General features: G+C 39.1%; 1 protein-coding gene across 1 annotated transcript in view; it reads right to left on the bottom strand.

The window, feature by feature from the left end:
- plxna2.L (plexin A2 L homeolog) overlaps positions 1-18,961 on the bottom strand; it is a 195,910-nt gene that overhangs the window by 157,902 nt on the left and 19,047 nt on the right. The window contains exon 2 of the mRNA XM_018246337.2: positions 2,568-3,852. Coding sequence (XP_018101826.1) covers positions 2,568-3,764 — 1,197 coding nt within the window. The 5' untranslated portion in view covers positions 3,765-3,852. The remainder of the gene's footprint in view (positions 1-2,567; positions 3,853-18,961) is intronic.

Below are 18,961 nucleotides of genomic sequence, written 5' to 3'. Positions count from 1 at the left end.
AAGGTCCGGGGCTAGATGGTATTCATCCTGGGGTACTTAGCGAGCTTAGCTCTGTGATTGCCAAACCTCTTTACTTAATTTTTCAGGATTCCTTAAGGTGTGGCATAGTGCCGAGAGACTGGCGAATTGATAATGTGGTGCCTCTATTCAAAAAAGGATGTCGTTCTCAGCCTCAAAACTATAGGTCAGTTAGTCTGACGTCAGTGGTAGGAAAGCTTTTTGAAGGGTTAATAAAGGATAAGCTACTGGACTTCATAGCAAATCATAATACTATGAGTGTGTGCCAGGATTGTTTTATGCGTAATATATCTTGCCAGACTAATTTAATTTCTTTTTATGAGAAGATGAGCAGGTACCTCAATTCTGGGATGGCAGTGGATGTGATTTACGTAGACTTTGCTAAAGCATTTGATACAGTGCCACACAGAAGGTTACTGGTTAAATTAAGGAATGTTGGCCTGGAACATAGTATTTGTACTTGGACAGAGAACTGGCTAAAAGATAGACTACAAAGAGTGGAGGTAAATGGAACATTTTCTATTTGGTGCAAAAGGAAATTCACTGGCACACAGGTAGTACTAGCAGGGTAAACCCTTGCTGTTTTATTCGATGAATAGCAGCATGCAACGTTTCGGGGTAACCCCCTTTATCAAGCAACATTTTCTATTTGGACCAGTGTTGTTAGTGGAGTACCGCTCTGTACTAGGTCCCTTGCTTTTCAACTTGTTTATTAATGACCTGGAGGTGGGCATTGAAAGTACTGTTTCTATTTTTGCAGATGATACTAAATTGTGCAGGACTATTTGTTCTACGTAGGATGCTGCTACTTTGCAGAGTGATTTGTCTAAGTTGGGAAACTGGGCAGCAAACTGGAAAATGTTCAAGGTTCAATGTTGATAAATGCAAGGTTATGCACTGGCAAAAATAATATAGAAGCAAGTTATACACTAAATGGGAGTGTGTTGGGAGTTTCCTTAAATGAGAAGGTTCTAGGGGTTTTTGTAGATAAAAAGTTGTCTAATTCTGGGCAGTGTCATTCTGTGGCTACTAAAGCAAATAAAGTTCTGTCTTGCATAAAAAAGGGCATTAACTCATTGGATGAAAACATAATTATGCCTCTTTATAGGTCCCTGGTAAGGCCTCATCTGGAGTTTGCAGTACAGCTTTGGACTCCAGTCCTTAAGAGGGATATAAATGAGCTGGAGAGAGTGCAGAGACGTGCAACTAAACTGGTTGGAGGGATGGAAGACTTAAATTATGAGGATACACTGTCAAGGTTGGGGTTGTTTTCTCTGGAAAAAAGGTTGCTTGCGAGGGGACATGATTACACTTTACAAGGACATTAGAGGACATTATAGACAAATAACAGGGGATCACCGTACCAGAGGCCACCCCTTCAGACTAGAAGAAAAGAACTTTCATTTAAAGCAACGTAGGTGATTCTTTACAGTGAGGTCAGTGAGGTTGTGATGACTTATTCTGTTAATGCCTTTAAGAGTGGCTTTGATGATTTCTTGGACAGACATAATATCAAAGGCTATTGTGATACTAAACTCTATAGTTAGTATAGATATGGGTATATATAATTTATGTGAAAGTATGGAAGGGTGTGTGTATGGATGCTGGGTTTTTATTTGGAGGGGTTGAACTTGATGGACTTTATCTTTTTTCAACGTTTTAACTATGTAACTAACTATGTAACAGCACAAATTTATATTGTGATGTAGGTCAGAGATAAATAGTACAAGTAATTAATTCCCTTTTACATTTCCTTGAGGGGGTATGGCTTTTGTCAGATCATTATTATTGGATAACATCTTGGAATCCCCTGCATTAATTTCACAGCACAAAACAATTAACTTGCTGGTCTGCTTCTCTCTGCAGTTTAGCTGTGTTTTACCTAGAGGCTGTTGACGACCTCACATTTTCAAACTGCTATAAACTAAAGAACTAAACTACTGCTTTTCTTTATTATGTTTTAAAGTAATTTCTCATTATTTCTAAAGACAGACATAGGCATCACATGGTAAGCATTGTTGAATATCTTACTGGCCAAACGAGTTAGATGAGCCAAGGAATTTCTCTACACATAACAAGAAAACTACTGTTGACTTAGGCTGAGCCCTCAACCGCAAAAAAAATTTGTTTACTAAAGCCAACATTTTTGTGGTTCTAATAAACAAATCCATGTCGTCATTCAAAGAAAAGTTAAGTGCAATTAGCCCTCGGATGTGATTAAGGAGTTTTGGATAAAAAATAAAATCTACTAAAGGGATCTAAATCGGAACCATTATAAAAAGAACTTCTTAAATTATTTATTTTTTTATTTTATAAATCATTGGCATGTTGTCCCGATGTCCCTAAATGTTCAATTTTCAGTGTACTGCTGTCCATAATTCCTGGTTGATTCAGTAAGAACGCATGGAGGCTGAGTTGCTTCATGCATGTATTATGGAAAAATGCAGCAATCTGACTTCGAGTGAGTTGGGCCTAGAATGGCATGCAACACATCATTGATAACTTACGGCAAAATTGAAAAAATAAACATTTGAAGGAAATATTCTTACAGCTTTAGTGCACTGGACATCCTTTCCTAAAAGCCAGTTTAGTTCCAGATGACCCTCCCCTTGGTAACAAGACTGTAGCCTTTCTTTAATAAGTGAGTTAATAGTCTTGATTGGGAAGACACACAATGTAGAGTCATCAGGTGGGTGGTGATACTGCTTCTGGCCTTTGGAGAAGATGGCAAAAAGAACATCATCTTGGGTGGTGATCTTCAGTGACCTAGCTAATGTTGCTCCTGGCTTTGTAAGGTAAGCAGCTTGCAGAAGCCTATACTCTACTCCATTCTTGGTGCATCCAATTGGCAGAGAAACATAAGAGTGAAATTTAGGATCATTCTTGCATAATCTCACTATGCGGGAGGTGTAAAAAAGGTCATTGGCTGAATTGCTAGAGATGCCCTCTGGGGTTTCTGGCTGAACAGTGAGAAAATAAACATAATTGCCACTAGAAAACCCATATACGTAAAAAATGTCAAAATGTGAAACCAAGGCAAGTGTGTCTGATGGGATTTTAATGAGAGATGACACAAAGTCACTGTACAGCTCATAATCCAACATTGTAGATGATTCTGGGTCTCGAGGCAGCTTTCTGCTGGAGAGTGTTGGGAAATAATCCTGCTTGCCATCTACTGCAGTTCCAATGAACAGTTTGCCATCCTGACCTTCAGTATTAACAATCACTCCATACATGGTACCTGTTTCGTTAACGCTTGACAGATAGTGCTCTTTTTTGTGAGATGGCTCCACCAGGATAAACAAATCATCCAGACGAAGAAGCTTGCACACACCCTGATACAAGCTCCCACAGGCCAAGAGACGGTTTTCAGCATAGTCAATGATGAGAAGTTTGTTCACATTGTTTGTCAGAGTACGAGGTTCACTACAGGGCTGTACATTTTGTGGTGGGTAGCATGACTTGTTATCTTCCCCTGGGCCTGTGTTGTGGGATACCAACAGAGTCAAGTTTCCAGAGAGCTTGTAGATCCTATTTACAGCCCCTACATACACTGCCCCTGTGGTCTGGTGTACAGCAAGGTGGCTAAATGTCCAATCCCTGTGTTCAGCGTTAAAAGTGTTAGAAAGGGAAGCACAAGGAAAATCTAAAGATAACATGGTCAAAACTATCAAGACTGAAGAAGACGCCCAGTAGTGGAGGCCTACAGATCCCTGAGTCCACATCAAGATCCTTCGCTGTTCCATTGTGTCGGAGGAGAGAAGGAAGAGATATGTTTCCCAGGCTCTCTTTGGTGTTTACCTCCTCCTGTACTTCAGCTTTCTTTACATGGTTCTGAAAAAATAAGAAAAATGTTCATTAAAAAATATTTATGACATACATATTTAATTTTATACTTTTGCATGCTGAGTATTACCAAGATCAGACGCATCATTCAATAAATTTACTTAGTTATATGTACTTATATTCATCTTGTTATATCAGTAAACTGTACTCAATAACCCTTGGTAGTACCAGTGGAGTGTTTTATATGTATATCTGAGTTTACATTCACAGCCGTTAAAGATTATCAGCTGATTTGTTGATTCTTAAAGGGTGACGCACAAACACAAGTTTGCACTATTCCAGTAACCACTAGCAATCCACAGAGAGCATACACTGGTCTGTTGCAGTTACAGAAATAAAAGTAAACATCTCATAGGATGCCATGGGACAAACTTTGCAAAACTTGCAATGACCCTAAGTCTAATGGTCACGCGTAAACTCGAAGCAACCGTTTCCTCCAACAAACTGAGATAACACTGAATCACAGAGAACAGCAAACCTATACTTCACTAACAGAACAAGTGTTTGCCAACCAGAGCCACAGAAGACAAAACCCTTTTCCCTCTTGGCTGCTTGTGTACAGAACAGGTGTTCCAACAAACATCCCATTTACGGGCTGCTTGTACAATAATTGTCTTTTTAACTCCAGGCAATGCAGACATTTCAGCAGGAACAAGTTAAACAACCCCCCCCCCCACCAAATTCCCTCTAGCCATCATAGGCTGCAATATTACCAAGTTCAGTCACAAGATTAAACATGTAACAGATAGGCAGGTCCTGTGTAGATCTGCGGAACATCTCATCCCACAGGGAATATTAGACAGATGATCAGCATCTGTGTGGAGAGGAGGCCCAGGAGCCATCATTTCAATGTAATTATCTTTGAGCATTTCTGGCCTCAAGAACAACAAAAATATGAGTCAAAAGTGATTTCTTTTATCTTTGTGTACCTACGGCTTGCGGGGGATGCGTGGATGCAACCAAATGGTTTTGATTGCCTAGTGTGACACAGAAAAGGAAAACAGTACTTAAGGCAGATCCTGTATATGTGAACGGGACATGTCGGCGTTTTAATTGTGCACATTTTTCTGCAGTCTGTTCAGAATCTGTTGACAGTGAAGAGGAGGTTATAAAGAACCAAAATGTATAGTGTGCACAGCAAAACAGAGTGATGAAAAGAAGCTTAAAACCACAAATAAACCAGCTGCCCTCATCTAACCTGTAATGTTAGGTTGTACCTGGGCAGCTTTTGCGGGACCTAATTTAAAGTGAAACTGAAAAAATGTCTTTTGTGATATTCAATTAATATACATATAATGTATTATCCTATATTAAAAGAGTTTTGAAAATTCCAAAAGGCACATTTTCCTTTGTGTAGTTACTGTTTGGAAAGAAACCCATCAAGATCACCATACAATTAATTCCCTTGCCTTTCTAAAAGAAAAACCTTGGCATGTGTCAGATGAGACAAGCTAATGGACTTTGATTTTTGAAATCCTCATATTATAATTGTTAGTATGCTTTATTATTAGACATGTTGTTCGTTGCTAGAAGCATCTCGCACCATCTTCCAGACAATTTTTATACTTCCTTCCTTCCTTCTTTCTTTCCTTCTTTCCTTCCTTCCTTCCTTCCTTCTTTCCTTCTTTCCTTCTTTCCTTCCTTCCTTCCTTCCTTCCTTCCTTCCTTCCTTCCTTCCTTCCTTCCTTCCTTCCTTCCTTCCTTCCTTCCTTCCTTCTTCCCTCCATCCCTTCCTTTCTTCCTCCCTCCCTTCCATTTTTTGGCTCTGGTTACCTCAATAGCGCCATTATAAATATTTTCTCTGTTAATAATTGGACAGTGTTCTCCTTTTAATAAATGACTGATGCTCCAATATAGTGTCTGGGCCTATGGGCTTGATAGAGACAGGGCTTATGTAGCTACATCTAACATTTAACATATGCTCAACAATAATCTCTGCTTTGATCACAGAGCAAATGAGATGTGACTGTTTGTGTGTCTAGGCTTTGTTTTTGTCAGTTCCATAACCCTGTGGGCATATAATCTATAAATAACTTGGGTGACGATTTGTCAACATTCCAATCAGAGTCTTTCCCGTGATTCTAGTTTTTCAAGGCGAAAGTTGAGAATTCGATTTTTTTTAAACTCGAACCATCGAGATTTATTAAGCACTAAAAACTTGTTAAAAATGTTGGTATCTAATAGCTAGCAAGTTCATGTAGAAGTCAATTGTAAGCTATAACTTCCTGAATTTACACAGTTTTTCCACATTCTCTGGTTTACTGGAGAACAAAAATTCAAAAAAAGAGTGCAAGCCCACCCCATGCCCTTGGTAATGAGATATAAAATGATTTACTTGCCAGGACTCGTTCCCCAGTCCCTTGTCTTTATGAGTGCATTTGCTTCTACCTGTGGTCATACATGTGCTAACAATGCATCTGCTTATACCTGTGAACACTGGACTGGCTAGTCTGTGTAGTGGCATTTTAGACAAATCCCAACCTCTCCTCCCCCCTTAAAGCGGGACTTCATAAACTGCAGTGCTTTTCCTATAGGGCATCATTACCTTATACTGGCTTTTACAGGTTGTGCTCTTACACAGTTGTCTTTAGTCAGCACTTTTTAGATTTCCATGTCTGGGAATTACACAATACTGTACTGTATGTTGTCTTAGCCATTGACTATATATATACACACACACACACACACATATTTGCAGGAACAAGATGTTTTGTACATAAATGGGGGATGGAGGCGGCTAAGATTTAAGAGCTGCTTACCAAATTGCAAATACAATAACGCTACTTTGCAACCCACACAATGAACAAACTATAAACACTTGATATGTGCTGTAAGACTTAAATGGGAACAGGCTTTAGATCAAGAAGTGAGCACGCTACATACAATTTAATAAGGCAATGACGTGGGACCCAACAAGAAAAGCTTAGAGTTCAGCAATTTGAAATGATTACAGCTTAACTATCATTTTTATTGGTCTGGAATCTGTTAGGTAAATTTCCATTTGGCACAAGTGCTTTTATTGCTTTTTAGAGACTAATTGGCTAAACCAGCTATAATGTTTCAAAACATCTTAGAAACAGAAAGTGCCATCACCCCTTATTTATTAAGAGTGCAATCCACCGTGATTTTTTCACTTTGTGTTGTGCCCCACACTTAGCACCGATACTTGCAGGTCCATTCTGGAGCACAAACAAAGACTTGCAGCTCTCCCACAAATACAACAATGGCTGTGTTCGGCAGCAATGTATTTATGAGGGGCAGGCTGGGCATGGTAGATGGATATCCCTTAGTTTGCACATCGTTCAAACATAAAGGTGCTAAGGAGCCCATTTTTTACCACATACCTATGGCAAGCATTAAGCACAGGGCTGCCTTGCACACCACTGCACTGCCCTCTGCACCTTTTGCCAAATTTTTCAATTCAATCTCTTATTCTGTCAAGCAATGTTTAGGGTTAGGATGTCATAGGATTAGGATGCCTGAAACCATTGCGTTGCCCCAACATCCCTCCCTGGCCCCTGTTGCGGCTGTGAGAATAAATAGTTACATCTGGGGGGGGGCAGAGGTTGTGGTCGGTGCGGGGGGCCGAAGGGGTTTTTGCGACTGGGGTGGGTGGACCAGGGTGGGGTTGGGGCCCTGGGCCCCCATCTGATGCTGTTTGTGTTCTCCTTTCCCAATATTATCCTGATAACAGTTGCAGAAGAAACATCCAGGTAAAGCAAAACAATGTAGTAATTGCACCATTAAATGAGCCATTGTCTAGCACTGCAGGATCCTATCAAGCACTGTCTTCATGTCTGAACATCATGTTTCATGCTACAATTTCTAAGTATTATCACAATTCTATAAGCCACTGAGAAAACAGAAATGTTTTGAAACCAAACTGAGGCCAAATGCTAAATCCACAAAGTATGAGCTTGGAGGTTTACTTTTGTCACATTTCTTCTATTATTCCATTACTTTTGTAGCCTCTAAACCACACATCTTCTTGAAACTGCTACTGCCACTCACGGTGAAATCTTTTCCATTGGTTGGATATATTCATATAGATATTTCTCTATAAGGAAAACTGCATTTCCAATATTGTGAAATGATTTTTGAGTTGAACTATAGCTCATAGGCAGATATGTACTGCCGCCCATTTTAAATGGAATTATATCCTACTAAATTAAAGTCTGTGATCTGAAAAGTGGAGCTTTCCTCAGCTCATAAACACTTTCTGACAGAGCGGGTGGGATGCATCCTATTAAGTAATAAAAAGAAACCAGAGGGAACATCTGGAAGCAGGAACAGTAAAAAACAGAAAGTTTTAGGTTCAAAAGAAATTTTAGCTGAACGTGAAAGTCAACCACCCTAAGGTAATATCGCATTGCAATTACAATTTTTCATAAGTCTTGTAGAAATAAATAAGTGTGACTAGATAATCCATCTCGGTGGAAAATGGGGGTCATTTCAGGGCACATGGTTATTGGAAAGTTTGACCTCAGGGGTTTTTAAGACATTAGGACATTGCCTAATTGCTCGACAATGCTCTTGAGACAATACAAACCTACATTCAATATTAGCCCAATAAAGGCAGCTGTAATTGACACAAAACATATATAAATAGTTATCCCATTTGGGAGCTCTTGCGCATGGGCGTTACAAGTACAGGTATGGGACCTGTCATTCAGAATGCTCAGGGTTTTTCCGTATAACAGATCTTTCTGTAATTTGGATCTTCATACCTTAAGTCTACTATAAAATCATGTAAACATGAAATAAACCCAATAGGTTTCTGCTTCCAATAAGGACTAATTATATCTTAGTTGGGATAAAGTACAAGGTACTATTTTATTATTACTACAGAGAAAAAGGAAATCATTTTCTAAAGTTTGGATTATTTCATTATAATGGAATCTATGGGAGATGGCCATTCCGTAATTCAGAGATTTCTGGATATCGGGTTTCCGGATAACAGATCCAATACCTGTTCGTAAAAGTTGATGCCGGCACAGTGCAACACATCTGCTACATTTTCCATTAGATGAGATAGTGCTGTGCTAGAGAGGAATCTCCATCTACTGTTCAGAATGGGGCTTTGCTGGTAACAAATAATGACGGCATCTCTTCCCAGAGAGACAAACAAAACAGATTTCAAGGCCATATTCTTATTTAAATGTCTTTATACAGTGAGTTGTTAGAAAACATTTTATTTGAATTCAAAAACAGATTTTATGAAACAGAAACTTTTTTTTAACCGTTTCAACAGATTTTGTTATTTCAGAAACTTAAACCAATAGACTGACCTCTGTGTGTGTGTCTGTGGGGTTAATTAACAATGACCTTATTGCACCAGCCTAAAGTTTCAGCTTCTCGATAGCAAAAATGATCCAGGACTCCAACTTGTCAAGGGGGGGGTCACCATCTTGGAAAGTGTCTGCGACACTCACATGCTCAGTGGGCTCTGAGCAGCTATTGAGAAGCTGGGCTTTGGGGTTATCACAAATTATCAGAAAATTAGGTTGTCTATAATATAAGCTGATGCTATAGGGATGATTATTAAATTCTGATTATCCTAAGCTCAGTAAGTGACAGTAGCACAGAGCATGTGCAGTGAATCAGCAGAAAAGAAAATGGGGAGCTACTGGGGCATCTTTGGAGACACAGGGGGTAATTTATAAAGTTTGTGCAGTGCATATTTATTCGCACATGGTTGTATTGCCCATGTTTTTTCCTGAACACTAAAAAATTGCACTGCAATGTGCAGGACAGATATATTCACTTTGCGAACCAACCAATCTGCGCAAAGTTTATAAATGAGTCCCACAGATCTTTACTGCTACAGGGCTGCAGTTGCCTTGGATTGATACAGAAGTCCATAACATAATGTACATTTCTAGCTACTTATTTAGTTTAGCTTTAGTTCTCCTTTAAAATTCACTCCCCACCCCCACATGTAAGATAAAACCTCTAAGATTTTGATCTGTGGCTGCCCTGCATGGGAATCCTTGTCACACTGCAGACACCCATTGTAAAATCACAGCCAGCTGTCCCCCAGGTCCCTTTTTTACATGGGAATCAGTCATTTCTGACAGTAAATATCCCACTATTAGACAGCTGACACAACAGCAATGCACACAGGTATTGAGAAACAGCTGGTACAACAGCATTCTCCTGTCAGGGTAGGTAAAATATTGGGCTTCACATGTTCCCACCGCAACTGTGTTGCTTTTTGCAAAAAGAAAAAGATATTTAAAAAGTTTCCTTTGCAAATGTTTCTTAATAACTATTAATGGTGGGGGGAAAGGCTGTGCTTTATTGTAGTGCAACTAGGGTTGCCACCTGGCCGGTAAAAATGATGGTTGATCCCAATGTTATTAATAGGAAAAAAAGATACACTCTGCGACTCAATTACACCACAACTTTGGCGTAAAACAGTCGCAAAATAGTTTCACAAACTGCGAATTTAAGTTACTGTCAACGCTATTTAACAACCTTGCACATTGGGTGCAAACTCCCGTCTCATTTGCACGCCATTTGCAAACATTTATTCACACTGCGAATTCGCAAAAACCGGAAAGAAGGGCAGAGCAGTGCAATATATTAGCGTTCAGGAAAAAATGCGCAATACAACTATTTGCGAAAAATATGCGTTGCGCGGACTTTATAAATAACCCCCATTGTGCGCAAAGAAAGACGTGCGTGCACATCCGCGCGCAAAGAAGGACGCGCGTCTCCTTTTTCAGTGGCAGACCAGGGGTAGGCTGCTTATGTCTATCTGCCGGCCTGTTCTGAAGAGACTTTAGTACAGGAACAAGCTTAAACATCTCCATATACTGCATATAAGAAATTCTTATTTGATTTGAACCTAAATATAGAGCCAGTTTATTTGGGCTTGGAGCAAAGTCTGTTTTAGTTTTGGGCATGATTGTCACAGTCATTATGGGTTTTGCACAAATGCCTGAACGATTACAATGGCATTTTTAACACAGACGCTATAAATCTTAACTGTTGCCCTCTGATGAAACAGCTGCATGGGAAACTGAGAAGAAAAATATTTGAGAAGAAAAATATTTGGGCAACCTCTTGGTTAAACAAGTCTCCATAACAGGGACGATTTACAATCAGATTTTACTTTAAAGGGTTACAAGGGAACTTAAACATTTTTTGCGCGGAGGTTTGTCTATCACCACCCCATGTGCACCAGCCATCATGCTTTAGTATTATTATACTTTATATAGTGGCCACATATTCCACAGCACTTTACACAGATTATACATTAGTTACAACATTTCCAGCAGTGGAGCTTGGTATATAAGGTCATTAAAGGGGACAATTTGCCCACCCACACAACTTAATGTTAAATTAAGTTTGCCCTTCTACAGTTCTTTTTCTAGATTTCATGATATTAGCAGTTTTACTTTGCTAATATCATGAATATGTTACACTGGAATGTGCCCGCTGAGGGGCCGGGCAGGACAGAACAGCAAAAGCTTAATTTTCTGTTCCAAAAAACAGAAATCTCCTGATGCTTCCATTTTTCGTTTTACTACTCAATTTGAGTGATAAAGAAACATCAGGAGACGCTTCCTTCAACAGCAACTTGATAAAAATAATTGAACTAAATGCCATAAGTTCTCAAAAGAGCCCTCTGAGCAATTTTACATTAAGTTTATCTGTTGGGTATTGGGAGCAGTTATGGTGTCTGTTTTCTGCTGTTTTTTACACCAATGACTGATAACAAATAGACATTCATTATTCTAATTACACAACTGATCTAAGCCAATTAGCTGACTGGCTGCATTGTATACTGCAATTACACCTCTGTTATATAGAGTCCATTATAAATTCCATTACTCGATGCCCACCTTTGGGGTTATCGGACAAATTGGCCCAAATGGACACACCCACCCTCTTATGTAGGCATGGGCAGTTCTGTTTAGACCAATTTGACAGCTAATCTGCCCATGTATGGAGGCGTCGGACGGGTCTTTCTGATCGATATCTGGACACGATATAGATCGGGAAGGTTTGATTTTTTTCCCAACAGCCCCATCGGAGCCCATTGCGCTTGTAATCCGATCGTTCGGCCATAGGGCTGATATAGCCCTGACCTTAGTGGCATATGGAGTAAAAGATCCGCTCGTTTGGCGATGTCGCCAAGTGAGTGGATTTTATAGTGTAACACAGCCTTCCCAATGCCATCCCCTCACTCAAACGCTCTTCTACAGGAGCAAACATGGGCTACATCACTATTGCAGAGAGACCTATTGCCTTCCTGCACTAGAATCCTGAACTTCTAGTATAAAAACTTGAATTTCAGCTCTTACAGCCTGTGCTTCACTGCCGCCTGAGGCAAGGTTCTCAAATTGCAACATGGCCCCTATCTATACCTGTCTTATAGATTAAGATAACTTTTCAATGGTCTTTCAAACCACTTGCCTAGTCATATCATCCCAAACAAAGCTGGACAGCTGTAGTTTTGATGAACAACTGTGGTTTAAGGGTCTGGCCACACAGGCAGATTCGGGGAGATTAGTCGCCAGGCGCTTACGGGCGACTTGGGAAAACGAAGCGTTCTGTGTGCCTGCCCCCAGGCGATTTACATTTTAGCTGTCGGAAGGCAGGGGAAGGAAGATCGGGGAGATTAGTCGCCGCTAAGAAGAGGAGATTTGTCGCCTGGCGACTAATCTCCCCGAATCTGCCCATGTGGCCAGACCCTTAAGATCAAATACTATAGCACGGTGTAAGGAAATACTTTAACCATCAGTCTGGACTAAGGATCACTGTAGTAATAAAAAGCACTCATTATGATGTTTCATGGCATTGCAATAAGGCCATTAATAGCCCATCTCGAAATCAAACTGGTATCATTACGATAACAAAACTGGCACTTAGCCTCTTTTCCGACCCCTTTAAAAGGACTACGGCAACCAGCGAAGGGAGTACAAGCTTTGGGGATGTATCTGAAAGGCTTCAATTAAGCTGAAAGGAGTTATCTGGTATTTAAATAATTATTAGATTGAAGGAGTAATCGTGGGTCTCTGCTGATTTCTTTCTCTGTCTAATGGAGGCTATAAGATTATTATTCAAATGGCTTTGAGATTTCCTTGTGAAGGAAAGAAAAATGCAGAGACTGGGAGAGCAGGCAGGGACAGATCATTTAACTGTCACCAGCAAGGCTGGGAGAAGCATTATTAGTCTTTGCTCATTCCAGCTGTCAGTCAATCGCACACACAGCACATTATTAGCACAAATTTTATGCACAAGAAACAGAAAGAAAGAGAGAAAAAAAACACAGAAAGAAAAAAAAACATGCTACCCCTTTAGAAATGACAGGACCAAAGGAACAATTTATATGTCAATGAACACCAGCTGCATTGGCTTTTATTATGAGAGCAATGTTGGATTTTTTTTTTAGTTCCCTCCCTCCCTGTGCCCTCCTTCCATTATTTTAGGCATGGAATATTTGGATTCTCTTTGTTTGCTAACAACAAACCCCATGTACCAGGCTAGCGTGTTTTTAAATCCACTTTTACTAGAAAGGCAACTGAATGCCAAATGTATAAAAAAAAAGCATAAACAACCCAGCTCTGTATTTCAGTAATGTACTATCCGACTAAGATGCTGGGGTGACCCCATCAGAGAGGTGGAGAGACATTGGGGCAGATTTACTATAGAGCGAAGTGGCTAACGATAGCGACTTCTCGCCAGCGTTGCCACCCGCAGGGACATCGCCAATTCACTAACAGGCACCAATTCGCTAGCGAATGGGACCATCACTAGTGGTCGTTCGCACTCCGTCGCCAGGCGACTTTTTGCTCTGGTGAATGGACGTTAGTCTGCAAATTCACTAAAATGTGGATTTTACTGAACGTTAGCTCTTTCACCAGTGTTGCCTTTGCCACCTCAGACCAGGCAAAGTGCTATAAAGCAGCTAGATCTTCCTCAATCTTCTGTCACTTACATCATATCTTGTTTGCTGAAAATGTATTAAAGTTCAAAAAACGCTGGCGACTTTTCCTTTTTTTTTTAAGTGGGATTGCCTGCAAAAGTCCTAACTTACTTTTTTTTAAGCAGTTTTCTCCACACATTTTATTAGATATGGAACATTAATTTTACAGTGGGCTCATGTGTAGGGCATTATATTAACTCTCTTGTCTTTATTTAGGTTCCCTGGACATGTGTAATAAAAACCGATAACTTAAACCATTTGCAGCAATATTTATTACTAAGACGTCCATACAAATTTCCCGCCTTATGCAAATTGACCTAAGTGGAAGATCACTAGCAAATTTTCAGAAGGCACAAATGAATAGCTAGCACATCTTCGCTTTGAAATGCTCGCATGGCCAAAGTAACGCTAGCGTTCGAAGCCCGAGACAAAATCGTATTTTAGTGAACTAGCGTATTCATATTGTATTTTGCCTGGCGACGATGATGCTGGCGAAAATTCGCCCGTTAGTGAATCTGCCCAATTGTCTCTTGCCAATCAAGCCTGCTTCCTACAAGGAGATTATTATCATTAGTTACATCACTGAAAGGCAAGTAAGGAATATTTTATGAGCCCTTTACACATCCCTAATTCCGGAAGAAAACATTACTAATAAATATCATCTAGCTATGCAGTCCCACAAATGAAATGGAGACTTTTTTCTTTCACATGTTTAGTTCTATATCTCTTTTCATTCTGCAGTATGAACAGTATATTTATGCAGGTTTTACAAAAGAAAAGTTTCAGGCATGCAGAAAAAAACAGACAACTGAGACGAATTGCCATAAGTTTGTAGGAATTCTCCCATGAAAACCAGAGTGATTAGCAAAGCAGCCTCTTAATTTTCAGGGTGACTCCATGCCAAAGACACAAGCTGCATGCAACTGCAGGGAAAGCAGCAAGGGGGGGAGTGAAATGACATAGTGCATTATGCTTTATTCACGCAAAAGCTACCATTAACAAACGCCTTCTCAGCCCTGCAAGGAGATTATTCCAAAAATAGATTCCCGATTACATCTGAACATTTACAAGTGTTTAAGAAATGCAGGAAAGCAGTGAGAGAAATATTAACGGTACAAATGCCATTTGTTTCCAGTCTATTAAAGCAACAGCCTTGGCAAAGCTTGAGATCAATTTAGATGCCAGAATGAAAATAGCACTAATGCCCTTTGCATATATTATTCTCTCCCTTTCCAAAGATACTTGAACAACATCCTTGATGGACAATATAGTGGTTATAATAAATAGAACTTTTAAAAGGGTTATTTATCAAAGGTCGAATTTTAGCATTTTTTAGACCTCGAATGAACTCACAACTTTAATGGTTTCTGATTTAAGAAAAAACTCACATCAGCAAGTTTGGTGTTTAACCCGAAAAATCGAATTGATCAAGTTTTCAGCAAAAAAAAAAATAGCTTGAACTGATTGCCCTTAGGGGCAAATTTATTAAGTTTGGAGCTGTGTATTCCATGCAAAAATTTGAGTTTTCGAGCTTATTTTTGAGTCAAAAATCAATTTGCAGTTGAAAAAAACTAAAAAATTTTAAAAAAATTTTAAAAACTCAAATTTTTCAAGTTTTATTATACCCCCAACCCGGAAATAGCTCAAATCCGAAAATACACCATCTAAAACCTGTCAAGGTCATGTTGAAGTCGATGGCAGAGTTCCCTTGAACTATTTGAAGATATTAATAGCCTTCTTGATGTTTCCAAAAACTTACTCAATTCAAGCAATTCAAAGTTTTTTTCGCCAAGAACTCGATCAATTTGAGTTTACTGGTTGTTAACCCTGAACTTGCTGATTCGAGTTTTTTTTGCATTCAAGTTTTTTCGTGAATTAGAAACCATTCGAGTTGTGAGTTTGTGTGCGGTCTATAAATCTCTAAAATTCAACCTTTGATAAATAACCACCTTAAAAAAATTCTTCATTTGTAAGGAAAAGTCACGTGATTTCCATACCCGTCCCTAATTTACATATGCAAATTAGGATTCAGATTCAGTTCGGCCAGGCTCAAGGATTCGGCCGAATCCCAAACCCGAATCCTGGATTCGGTGCATCCCTAGTTTTTTTTTTTAATGGTGTGGAAAGACTAATACAGTCATTTCATGTTTATTGGGGCAGACTAATGTTATATTCTTGGGACTGCACAGTTTTTATTAGTATGTTACAATACTAGTATTCATATCATGCCCACTGATTCAAAAATACAACATTGGAGGCATTATGATCAATAGACAAAACAACATGTGCCACTGTACCCCATCCCATCTGGCAGTTACACAGAAGAAATTAGAAAAACAGTTTTCTCTGACACAATGTCATTTTTCTTGCTTTGTAATTGGGTTCAGTTAAACCCCTATTCCAATATTCTTAAATTATACTTCACTTCCTAAACAAGTCGCCTCTTTGATTGGCCCATGTATGGCCACCTTTTGATTGGGTGTTGATATTTTAGTGGGTTCAATCTGCATGTGTCCTTTAGATATGTTCCTTATATACTGTAGGTTGCTTTATATCTGACATCTGCTATAAATTCAAATGAGCAGGTTTAGTTTTGCCATTGCTCTTTTATGTGCCTTTCCAGGACAAGGTAAAATAAAGTTATGTACCCGAAGGCATTTTAACATGTGTCTGCCGTGCGGTGCATGATTATACAAGTATTAATTGGTATCGCTCTTCTCTGTTGATCTGTACCCATGGGAGCAGACACCAAGGCTAAACAAGTGCCATGTTCACTTTAATAATGCGTATGCAAGTAGCAAATGGAATAAAAAAAAAGAAAAAAAGAAACCATTATCATGCAAATCTGAATCTAGTCGATAACGTATTTGGATACGTATCTGCTCTGGATATTTGTGTGCTTCCCTTGTGTCTGTTTGGAGGTCCTGCATTTCATAGTGGCAGTTTAATTGGTTCCTGATAAACCTGACCCCATAGTGTGAATGCAGAAGGGAAGAGAGGTTACTATGTTACTGAAAGGGCCACACCTGTATAGTTGAAAGGGGTTGTTCACCTTTGAATTAACTTTTAATATGATGTAGAGAGTGATATTCTGAGAAAGATTGCAATTGGTTTTCATTTATTATAATTTCTGGTTTTTGAGTTATTTAGCTTTTTATTTAGCAGCTCACCAATTTTCCAATTTCAGTAGTCTGGTTGCTAGGGTGCAAATTACCCTAGCAAACCATACATTGACTTGAGTAAGAGACTGGTATATGAGCAGGAGATCTCCTGAATAGAAAGATGAGTAATAAAAAGTAGCAATAATGTGTAGCCTTACAGACGTTTTTTTTTTAGATGGGGTCAGTGACCCCCTTTTGAAAGCTGGAAAGAGTCAGAAGAAGAAGGCAAATAATCCAAAACTATAAAAAAAATAAGTAATAAATGACCAATTGAAAAATTGCTTAGAATTGGCCATTCTATATATAAAGTTACCTGTGAGGTGAACTACTCCTTTAATCTAGTAATATGTTATTTTGGGGTATCCAACCATTAGCTTTCTTGAATTACTGGACTTTTAACTCCAACATCTTTCAATAGCCAGAGGATTTACCAGAATATATTCTAAGATGTTAAACCACAACTCTAGAGTGCAGCTGGCTAATGCATTTTACATATAGATAAGGGTATGCAAATTGTATTTAGCTCTAGGCTCCACCACTTAAAACAGGTCTAACCGAACTGACACATTCCCTACATATGTTAGTGACACAAATTGCATAGGGCAGTTACAGGACAAAGGCAAAACTGTTAAAGTGCATGAATGACACATGTTCAGTGCAACACAAAGCATTAACTATTAATGCTTTGGTTCTGCTTAAATGCGATTAATTTCAATTTCTGATGTGGTGACTCAGATTTCAATCTCATGTAACTTTGTGTATATTGTATATTCCCCATCCAAAAACTCCCCATGCTCAACGTGTAAATCCTGACCCCCACAGGTATATATTATATATGTATTGTCCAACCAAACACGGAGAAAAAAACAGGGGAGAATAAGTACTTAGTAAAATATCACCAACATGTGGATCATACACTCTACATGTTCGTGGCCTCTCGCCACTTCCTCAGAAGCGTTCTAAGGAAGTGGCGAGAGGCCACAAAACGCGTAGAGCGTATGATCCACATGTTGGGATCATTTGAATTTACTATGGATTTTTAAAGATGGACCATTAAAGGTGATATTTTACTAGTTATTTATTTTCTACTGCTTTTTGCTCCATGTTTGGTTGGACAATACTTAAACGTTTTTATGACTAGAGAACACCATTCTTTGTAAATCCTTAAAAAGTGAATCTACTGCCCTGCTAACTTACCTGCTGTATGTGCAGTAGCTTTACAACAGGGGCAGGTGCAGTTTCCCACTCACCAGAGCGCAAAGTGGTTACAATAGAAGGAAAATGTACTTCCCTAGAAAACTGACATAAGAGTATTGCTATCATTTAATGATAACACAGTTGGGAAAATACAAACAAAGCAGAAATCGTACAAACAGAAAGGTTCTACTTGCGGCTATGAATAGTCTAGAGCTGCAAGGGACCAGCGGAAATAATCAGTAGATAGGAGTGATTTGATTCACCCACATACTCATTTGAGATGATTGGTTGGAATAGCTTAGGGGGAAAGGGAGCAAGCTTCTATAAGAAGATTTACATATACAATATTTCTGCAAACATATGAACTGTATTTATTTTCGATGGAGGTGTAGATTATTGTGACTCTCCCTCAGAAAGCTGGTTAGGCGATAAGATCACTAACTGGCTTTACAATGTAATCTAGTTTACTCGCCAAACTGTCAGTTCTGTGAACCCCAACAAAAGTCACTAAAGCTTCCCTGTGCCTAAGGCACAAATAGACTGTAATCTCTCTGAGGCAGGCATGCCTAACACTGCCTATGTTTACTGAATAACGAACAATATATTATTTTTGCTCAAGGAAGAAATGTATTCATTATAGTTGTACTGACACCTGTCAGTTCCCTTTGTACTATTTTGTTTAAGGAAGAAAAAAAAACAGAGTAAAAGTCAGACCAAACGTCTCAGGAAACCGCCGTCTAAAACCAACAGGATTACAAGTAAAAAAAAATCTTCATTCTCTGGACATGACCTAAGCTTTCAG

This window comes from Xenopus laevis, chromosome 2L, assembly GCF_017654675.1.
Source record: "Xenopus laevis strain J_2021 chromosome 2L, Xenopus_laevis_v10.1, whole genome shotgun sequence".
In the NCBI taxonomy this organism is placed as follows: Eukaryota; Metazoa; Chordata; class Amphibia; order Anura; family Pipidae; genus Xenopus; species Xenopus laevis.
This window is presented reverse-complemented; position numbering and strand designations above follow the sequence as displayed.